The 10066-nt window shown below is 44.7% G+C and overlaps 1 protein-coding gene and 1 long non-coding RNA gene across 3 annotated transcripts; one reads left to right on the forward strand and one right to left on the reverse strand.

The window, feature by feature from the left end:
- Positions 1-494: 494 nt before the first annotated feature.
- On the reverse strand, positions 495-4794 carry LOC117023344 (uncharacterized). 2 transcript variants are annotated; one of them, XR_004423194.1, is made up of 4 exons: positions 4309-4794; positions 3039-3457; positions 1288-1398; positions 495-603 (listed from the first exon to the last, which is right to left on the reverse strand). It is a non-coding gene; the product is annotated as an uncharacterized LOC117023344 (long non-coding RNA). The 2 variants fall into 2 exon arrangements; XR_004423193.1 differs by having other exon boundaries at positions 495-1398.
- LOC117023343 (purine nucleoside phosphorylase) lies at positions 3284-9110 on the forward strand. The gene is made up of 6 exons (XM_033107933.1): positions 3284-3419; positions 5269-5438; positions 7293-7396; positions 7591-7766; positions 7879-8069; positions 8641-9110. The coding sequence occupies exons 1-6, from the start codon at positions 3409-3411 to the stop codon at positions 8850-8852; spliced, it is 864 nt and encodes a 287-aa protein (XP_032963824.1). The 5' UTR covers positions 3284-3408; the 3' UTR covers positions 8853-9110.
- Positions 9111-10066: the final 956 nt, after the last annotated feature.

Raw genomic sequence — 10066 nt, forward strand, 5'->3', positions numbered from 1 at the left:
ATATGGCCTTTTCTCTGTGAGCACACATCCCTGATGTCTCTTCTACTTTTTATAAGGACACCAGTCATATTGGATTAGGGCCCCTTAAGACTTATTTAGCTTGAATTACCTTTTAAAGGGCCCTATCTCCAAAATATAGTCACATTGCAGTTAAGGGGTTAGGTAGGGTTTCATCATATGAATTTTGAGGGGACAGTCCATAACATGAATATATAAAGAAACTGTAAAGATTTGGAAGCATTTTTTCTTCAGGCTTCCAATTAAGTGGTAACCAGCACGCAGCATGGATGGGCACAGAATGGGGTGGGAAACATCTGCCTGGCTTATGTGACCCACGGTGTCTCAATTTTATTTATTTATTTCCACATTCCCTATTTTTTCTTTCCCCTTTCATAAGGGGTAATTTACCACCTGTGTAAAAACAATACAGTCCCTTACTCCACATCCAGAGTAAAGAATGTTTTTGGTAATATGCAGAGAGAGTTAACTCAGAAAATAGAAGAAATGGTACTAAGGCGGTAATGGGCTATAATCAGTACAGGATAAGAAACGGTGTTGATGGGCTCTAGTTTTTCTTCTGATCCAATTCATGGTTAGGTGGATCTAGAGAAATCAAAAAGTAAAAAGGACAATGGGGAATGATAATAAGAGCCAAAATTTACTGTATGTTTACTGTAATTCCAGGAATTTATCTAAATACTTAACAAGCATTTAGCATAATCCTTGAAACAACAGTAAAACCTATTATTATCAAAATTTTACAACTGAGAAAACTGAGGCATAGTGAGAAATTGACTTGCCTTGGTTCACACAGCTGGCAAGTAAGGGGTGGAGATAGAATTCATACACAGATAGTTTGATTACAGAGTCCACTTATTTACACTGCACAGATTCAAGATAACCAGGTAGCATGGAGAGATAGGGTCATACTTCCCAAATTCTGTGCCAAGAGTCAAATTCACAGAGGTACCGTGGGTTATTTAAAATTTTTAAATGAAACACAGCAATAGACAACATTTACTGTATACAATGCAAGCTAATTGAACATTAAATTGTGCTACATTCCTTTTGATTTCAAAATATCTTTGTGAAGCTGGGTTATAGGGGAATCCCTCTGATAAAAAAGTAAGTACTGTGTGAAAATCAGCACCTCCTATTTGGATTTCTCCTTGTTCAGTGCTTCCTGAATATCTCTTCTTTTGGGTTTCAAACACTTGTTTGTCTCCTCTCACTTTGGCCTTTTATGTATAGGTTAACGTGACCCAGAGAGATATAATACTCACTTACTAGACATTTTATATTTTTGACCATTAGGTACGTGCTGTGTACCAGTGCTCACAAGTGCAGCAGATGCACACACACATAGCTCCTGGGTCTGTACTCTTTGCAGGTCAAAACCTGTGAGGAAAGCAGAAAGCGATGTAAACAAACCAAGGTGAGGGGCAGGACAGGACCCCAGGCAGGGTTTAATGCAACCTAGAGCCTGGGCCCTCTTGTTGAACAGATCACAAGATAATGTTGTGGTCTGAGGAGGCCTGTTGAGCCTGGCAGGACAGACTCCTCTCTGGGCCATTGGTGAGATTAAAGCGACTGGGGGTTCACGTGATTATGCAGAACCTTGGCTGCTGAGCTTGAATTCAGAATAAAGTCTGCCTTGTAGTTCTGAAGCTTGTCACCCAAAGATAGGGAGAATCTGTAAACTGTCCTTGCCTGTCGCATAACAGTACATTTCTTTGGTGACAGGAATGTTTATATATACTGCAGACTCTTCCCCATATGGTGCTGGAGAAATACTACAGAAGATTGAGTCTGTCGCCCAATTTTCATTTTGTAGATATATTGCAGCTCATCTTCTTTTGGTTTGCATATTTGGTTTGCATATGCTTACTTTACACAGTCCATTGAAATTACTAACTGTTTGCACTTTCTTAGATATAATGATGTTCTAATGTTGACGTTTGTGTAAACTGGATTGCATTTGGGGTGTTAGAAAAATAAGGCTTTCAGCAATCAACTTGGCTAGATATTTCCTTGAGCTGATTTTTACCTATGACTGATCTTACCCATCACTTAAAATCATGCTTTTGATGTTGCAGTTGTTCACAGTCTTCATTACCAAGATCACTAAGATTTACTTTAGTTCACCCTGTTATCTTTGCATGTGTGTATATATATATATATATATATATATATATATATATATATCTTTTTTCTTTATGTACACCTCTTTACTCTTAGGTCCCTTGCACTAGAACAGCTCTGGTACATAGTTGATCCTCAATAAACATTTCTTACATAAATGAGATAGAACAGGTTGGGAAAGGGTGGCTTGGGGCCATGGTAAGGGGTAAAATGCAATCAGGAAAATTAGAGTTTAGGAGAATGAAAACAGCTGGAGGATTCCAATAGCTAAGCAAGGGCCACCGATTTGTGATTTTATGTGAGGCTGGTTAACTTGTAAAAGTAGGGAGAAGAAATAGCTGAATTTTTACAAAAATGTTATATTGTATATTTCTGTTACAGGAATTTTAAACTTGTAAAAGTGGTAAGAGGAAATAGCTGAATTCTTATAAAAACATCACATTTTGTAATTCTGTTTCCAAAACTATCATCCTGAGAGGAGTCCTTCACGCTTTACCATTATTGCTTGGATCCAATATTGCATAAACCAAGGGAGTGTCTGCATTTTCCAGTCTTATCCCCACCCCCTTGTCTGTGTGGGGGATCCAGTAATTCTCTCACCTAGAATTTCTTTCTTCTCCCCATCTGGGCCTAGATCTAGACCCGTTATGTTCTCCCCAGTCCTGTAACCTCCAGGTCAGGAGCGTTGCTAGGATCGACTCTGTTTCCTTTGTCCAGGAAGCAATTCAGACACACACAGGCTTAATTTAATTCTGGGGTTGCACGATCTAAGGTTTAAAATTTTCTGTTTTTAAATCTCTCAGGGTTTGCAGCAGACACAACCCGGAAAGGGGGTTGCAGATAGATGGGGGGGCGCCTCCTGGATTCTAGCCCTCTTCCCACATAGGTTTCCTTACCTGAAAACCGGATCTGCGGACGGGAATGGGTTCAGGAAAGAAATGCCGGATGCCCTCCTTACCACCCCCTCCACCCGCGGGTCTGGAGTAGTGTGTGGGACGTGGGAAAGGATCCTGCGCTCCGAAGAACTCAGATTAGGTTTACAGCCCAGCCTCGGCGATTATTGAAAAAGGATTTGTCGCCATGGAGATGGGGCGGGCCTGTGTGCTCGGCTGCCACTGGCTGGGGACTCCCGGGACGGGGATATAAGCCAGCACTCAACACAGAAGGCACTAACCGTGCGGACCAGCCCCGGCGACGGCAGTTCAACTCCTCCGAGCAGAAACGAGCTGAGAAGGGCCGGCTCATCGAGAGGGCGTCGGCGGGACCATGGAGAACCGGTGAGCCAGGCACCAGACTCGGGGAATCCCGGAGGCACCTGGCAGGGGAAATAGCTGTCACCGAGACCTGGAAGCCAGGCACTCGGCCACGAACGGGCCGGGAGAGGGAGCCAGTGCCCTGGAGATGCAGAAACCTGGCACAGTGCCCAGTGTCTGGAACAAGGCGGCATAGCAATGGGGTGGCCAGCGCCTGCAGGGGCGCAAGTGGGAATCCAGTTGGGGTGGCGCCACCGGAGCAGGACAGGGACGGGATAGTACAGTGTAGTCTACTCGAAAAAGGAGCCGATCTGTGCGTATGTACGCGCACGCGCGTTTCCGGTGTTAAGTGTGTAGAGAGAGGCAAATTCTTCCCCCCACTCCCCAACATAAACAGGGTTTTCCCACCCTATAGCTGGTCACAGATTCCCATTCTAGAATCTTGGTAAAGCCATGAGGTACTTTGGTGCCCAAACTGGAGTCCCTCCTTCAGAAAAGAGATTGTTCACGTCCCGGGCAACACCATCCTTCCCTCCAAATTGGAAGTCCAATAAACTTGGGCTGGAGTGTCCAAGGAGACAAGGAAATCCTTATTCAGTGAGTTGAGCAAAAACCCGGCCCACTCCTACCCGCCCTCCCGCAACCCGCCCTTACCTCACAGCTTTGAAAACCCTTCTCTCTGCGTTTGTCCTGGAAATCTCAGTCCAACTCTCTGCCTTGGGGATCACTAGCTTTTGCATGCCCGGGGATCCAGGGTTTTCCCCGGGGACTGTGACTAGATGTGCTCGGTGTCCAGGGCTTCACACTGCTTTCATTTCCTTTGCACATCTTTGGGGATGCTATTTGATTAACTTTTCTTACCACTTTATTGCTTCTCTTCTCCATGTCCCGTGGCCCCACCCTTGTCCCTTACCCAGCTAGTTTCCTGAGGGTAGCCCACTGTATTGTACTGTAGACTCATCTCCTTCCAACAGCTCTGCTTTTGAAGGTAAAGATTTCCTCTGGAGGCTGGGTAGTTGAGTTCAGCTCTGTCACAACTCCAGTTGCAGTTCTCAATTTTTTCCCACTTCAATCTTTGGTCTTTCCAGATGAGTTTGAGAGAATTGGTCTGGACTTGTGAGAAAAAGTCTAGGTTTCTTTTTGGGGATATATAGGTTCTGGGCATGTGCACGTCCTTAGGTCTCTGGAGGGCAAAGAACCTTGAAGAGAAGGGAAGATGGGAGAAGGCAGGGAGAACACAGCAGAGGGGAAAGTGAAAGAAAGACTCAAGAGCTGTGGGGCTAAATGAACCATGATGAATCAAAGTCCATGAGTCATAGGACTTTGAACCTTAGCAGAAGCAAGTTTTTAAATAATTTTCAAACTAAGCCTATAAGATAGGGGGGCTCTTTACCTTCTTTTTTTGATTATTTCAACTGTACTTCTGTAGACTCTGTGGCCCCTTCCTCTCTAAATCTTTGTCATAAGGACAGCTATCAACTCTGACAGTGGTAGCAGAACTAGTTGGGGCTGGTGGTGGAAACATAGACGTCATTAACTTTGTCAGGCTCTGGAATAAATATTTTGGGGAAGGAGGTTCTGAGTTTAGTATCAATTCATAGGTATACAGGCCTTGTCAGTGATGTTTTGGAATAGCTGGAAAGAATTTCATAACAGACTTTCAATGGGTCTGATTCAGACAGAGGAGTGGATGGGCGAGCTTAGTGTGGCCTCTCCTGAGAGAGAGGAACCTCCCCTCTGGGGCAGGTCGTTGGCCAGCTTCTCCATCCCCTGCCACCTTGGAATACCTGCCAGCCTGTCTGCACTAAAGGTCATTAGTCTATGATGCCCTTGGGATGGGAGTAAGACTCACCGTGACTGTTCTTTTTCCTAGATTCACATATGAAGATTGTAAGAACACTGCAGAGTGGCTCCTGTCCCACACCAAGCACCGACCTCAAGTGGCAGTGATCTGTGGTTCTGGGTTAGGAGGCCTGACTAATCAATTAACTCAGGCGCAAGCCTTTGACTACAGTGAGATACCAAACTTTCCCCAAAGTACAGGTACTGGCAGGAGGGGAGAGGGGTGGACTGAGGGCTACTGATGGGATTCTGAAGGAGGGCAGAGCTTCTATGCCCAGGCCTGGTTATCCTCTGTAGCACTAGATTAAAGACAACTGTCATAAGAGAGGGAAAAAGACCAGTGCCAACCAAATGACTTAAGGAAATTCCCCTTCTAGAATTTAGTGATACACAGGGCCTGTGTGCCTCAGTGGTATTATTTGATATCATATTTCTTATGCTTTAATACTCAGGGCTCCTTCAACCTCTATAATGCCTCCCCCATACACACCAGGGTCACTACACTCTCACACACCCATCTCATTACTATGACTCTGCAGCTTAAAGGAAAAAGCAGTGTCTGTAACCTCCCATGACAAAGTCGGGCCTCCCCTGACCTACGTCCTCCTGCCATTTCCAATCTCCCCTGCTCTAGTTCCATCTTAGGATAAGGCCCACGCTAGTGCACAGCAACATATGAACATACAGACTACCATGTTCTTGCAGATAACGCACGAATACACAAACCTGATACACTGACCCTTCGTAGCGGGTAAAGGGCAGATGTCCCCAAGGCACAGTGGAGCTCTGAGGATGATGTATCCAGCATCCCAATAGCAGCTGGAAAGCTCTACATTTAAAGTTTGGAAAAGGGCCAGTGACACATGGACAAGTAAAGGACAAGGGTAGTTTATTTGGATTACTTATTAATTTCTCAGATAATAAACTTACCTTGGTTAATTTTATACATCTTTGGACTTCTACATTCCTTCCTCTTTTCCCTGGAGTGTTATGACTTTCCACAGTTTTTTTATTTTCTTCGAAGAAAGATTGGGAGGCCAGAGCAGGGAGGTGGAATAGGGGATGGAGAAGGAAATACTGAAAAGAGAGAGGGAGAGCCAAATTTTCTAAGGGAGATAACAGTGATATCAGCTCCACCTACCACTTGTACCCCCGATGAGAAGGACTCTACACTAAGTGATAGCAAATTAATTTTTTTAAGCTTTATCAACTTATTATTTGTACTCTATTTAGGTTGCCAAACTGTGTCACCTCTGCTCTATTACTGGTAATTTTTTATTTTAAATAAACTCCTCTATCTCTGAGTATCTCTCAGCTCTTCCTCTTGGTCCCTTTGCCAGAGCCTCCATTCCTTGCAGGCTAGGTTGGCCATGTCATTCAGAGTAGAAATACCAGAGAAGACAAATGGTAATGATGGTAATGTCTGCGGGGAGTCACCGTTGCACTCCCATGCCCCTGCGTGCCCCATCTCGGGTGTGTATTCCCACAGGACTGTTTTGTGGGTCATACTGGAGGAGCCTTGTATGGCTCCAAACTCAGCCCCTTTCCCTTGTTCAGCAGCCTCTTTAGGAAGCAGAATAGACCATGAACTCCCTTTCGGGAGTGAGAACGCATACAGTTTAGTTAGGGTAATAGATAAGAATACACATTTTGAGAATTTTGGAAAGTCTGCAAAAGGGTCTATAATTACTGCATTCGTTAATACTCGCTCACTCCATACTTTTTTTACTTTGAGCTCTTGCAGTATGGCCTCTCATTCATTTGAAATGACTTTAGAAAGCCTTTCCTTCCTTCCTTTTATATATGTTCACTTTCAACATCTACCCCCATCGCTCTAATCTCAGGATGTACTTATAAACTTACTTGTAAGTTTATGATAAATTTCTGTTTCCACCAGACTTAAACTTGCTGAAAGTGGAGATAATAATGTCTTCTTTTGCCTAATGACACCCTCACACGTTAAGCATAGTGAGCTGGCTCACAGTAAGTTCTCAATGGGTGTATGTTATATGAAAACATCATGCCATTTATTTCCCTTTCTTTCTTTGTATTCAGTGCCAGGTCACGCTGGTCGACTGGTGTTTGGGATCCTGAATGGCAAAGTCTGTGTGATGATGCAGGGCCGGTTCCACATGTATGAAGGCTACCCACTCTGGAAGGTAAATGGGGGCATAAGCCTGGTTGCATGTGGAAGAAGAGAGGGGTCAGCGAGCTCTCCTACTTTATTGCCGAACTACCTGGGCTGTGTAGATTTTTGGTCCCCTCCTTTCATGATGCAGATCATCTATGTGTGCATGGTGGATTGGTAAAATTTCAAAGAACACTTTCTGATCTTTCATCGTTTGCTTCTAAGGTGACCTTCCCAGTGAGGGTTTTCCACCTTCTGGGTGTGCACACCCTGGTGGTCACCAATGCAGCTGGAGGGCTCAACCCCAAGTTTGAGGTTGGAGACATCATGTTGATCCGCGATCACATCAACCTACCTGGTTTTGGGGGTGAGAACGCTCTGATAGGGCCCAATGATGAGAGGTATGTGTTTTGCTCCTTTGTTTATAGACAGGGGGGTTTAAAGGCTTGTTTGGGAGTTAGGAGTGGGCTCATTGTATTCGATTCTTCTGAGATAAGCCAACCTGTGACCTAGGTTTGGAGTTCGTTTTCCTGCCATGTCTGACGCCTACGACCGGGAGATGAGGGAGAAGGCTCACAGTGTCTGGAAACAAATGAAGGAGCAGCGAGAGCTACAGGAAGGCACCTACGTTGTGTTGGCAGGCCCCAACTTTGAGACTGTGGCAGAGTGTCGTATGCTGAAAATGCTGGGTGCAGATGCTGTCGGTGAGAAGGGGAAAGTGCCAGAGGGAGGCTTGAAGCGGGAGGGATCTGGTAAAACAGAGATGGAAGGAGTAAAAGATTGCCGGCGTGATAGTGGGTTGAGAGAGGATCGGACATAAGGGAAGACTAAATTAACTTATTTCTAGAAAGATATCACGGTGGTGAGGTTTGGTGTGTTGTAGCGTCAAGGACTTTAACAGGTGTCCTGCTGATGTCCTATCCGTCATTTGATAACTTTGTCTAAGGATTGTTCTACCAAACATCATAGCCACCTTCTGTACCTCTGGCTGGAAATGGAACTACATCATTAGAACTGACTTCAAAATTACCACAATCAGATATGGAAATAAAGCATGGCAATGGTAATATTTACAGGAAATGTGTAAGGCCCGCTGAAGCCCTACTCTTTTAAGCAATATAGAACAGTCTAAGCTCTACACTAATTTATCTGCTTCTTTGGTTGTTTTCTGAGATGCCAAATTGTCAACGAGGTGATGAATAGCGATTGGCTAAGGGGTGAGGAAAAGAGCCATTTGAGGATGCTGACCCTTGGTTTCCTCTTTCTCCCCACCAGGCATGAGTACAGTACCAGAAGTTATAGTGGCAAGGCACTGTGGACTTCGAGTCTTTGGCTTCTCCCTCATCACTAACAAGGTCGTCACGGATTATGAAAGCCGAGAGAAAGCCAACCACTTGGAAGTGCTAGAGGCCGGGAAGCAAGCTGCGCAGAAACTGGAACAGTTTGTCTCCATTCTGATGGCTAGCATTCCTGACCCTGCTTGTTAACCAGCCCTGGGATGGTCTGGCCTCTCCTTTATGGGATCCAAGCAGCTGCTTGCTGTCTACTTTGGCCCCTTGCTGCGGTCACGTGCCTCTGCCCTCAGCTAGTAGCAGAAAAGAGGAAAATTCCTGTTCTTCACCTTCCACCGACTTCTCCCACCACACTTTTCTGGTGCTGAGTCCTCTTGCTCAATTGTCTTCTCCAAACAGTTTCCACTGCCGTTCTTTCACAGGAGCCGGAGCCCAAACCAAGCCCTACTTCACATCCATGATATTCACAGGATTTCATGTGTGCTGTTGAACTTGACACATTAGTAGTTTCTGTTAGCTTTTTGAGATAATGCTCTCACATTCCAGGTGGCTCAGTTCTGCCTCCGCCAAAGTATGAGAAACCATACAAGGACCAGCCCAATATTTCTTGTACTTTGATACTATCATACTTGTATTTTTAGAATAAAGAGAAAGATGAAATATTTCTTCATTTTTGTGTTATTTGGCAGAAGGCCGCTTATAGGCCTCGATTGGCATGAAAAGCTGCGAGACCATAGTCTTGTGTAACTATCTGCTTCCCAGACAAGTAGCTAAGAACTGAGATGAGGTCATGTGTGAATGGAGGAAAGAATGAAGAAAAGACAAGATGATAAATGATACAGATGTTACAAGATGATAAGGAAGGAAGGGCTAACTTCGGGCACGTGATGGCCGCTTCCCTCAGACCAGTCTTGTCTTTCTCTGTCCTTTGCCTTCTGATTGTTTTGCTCCCTGTCTACTCTCTCCTGAATATCTGAAGTAGTCCATGGATCTTCACTTCTGTTCCTTCTATTCCATTGTTGCTAGTTCCTTCTTGAGCCCTAATTATATTTCCTCTTGATTTCCCTCTCTCCACTACTGTAACGTCTTCTATAATTAATGGTAACTATACCAAACATCATAGCCACGTTCTGTATCTCTGATAGTGCAGTGGCAAATACCCTTTTATCTGCTGCCAGCCACTTCACTGCTGAGTAGGGTCCTGCCAACCCCAGGCAACCTGTGAAATTGACTCCTACTCTGCTTCTTCTCTTGGAGCACTTCCTTTTCCCCTATTGCTTCTGTTTTGGTTCTAGCCTTTCTCTTCACTCTTGCTTAGTCAGAACTTCCCTGTGATACATCATCCAACATGGCTTTTTTTTGGCTCACCTCACTATTGGTGCTTATCAGCTTGCGTTCCGAAATTCTGT

The sequence above is a fragment of the Rhinolophus ferrumequinum genome, chromosome 6 (genome assembly GCF_004115265.2).
Source record: "Rhinolophus ferrumequinum isolate MPI-CBG mRhiFer1 chromosome 6, mRhiFer1_v1.p, whole genome shotgun sequence".
Lineage (NCBI taxonomy): Eukaryota > Metazoa > Chordata > Mammalia > Chiroptera > Rhinolophidae > Rhinolophus > Rhinolophus ferrumequinum.

Coding starts and splice junctions, on each gene's coding strand:
- LOC117023343 (XM_033107933.1), top strand. Junction 5,439..7,292: donor AAACTTTCCCCAAAGTACAG/GTACTGGCAGGA, acceptor CTTTGTATTCAG/TGCCAGGTCACGCTGGTCGA. Junction 7,397..7,590: donor AAGGCTACCCACTCTGGAAG/GTAAATGGGGGC, acceptor TTTGCTTCTAAG/GTGACCTTCCCAGTGAGGGT.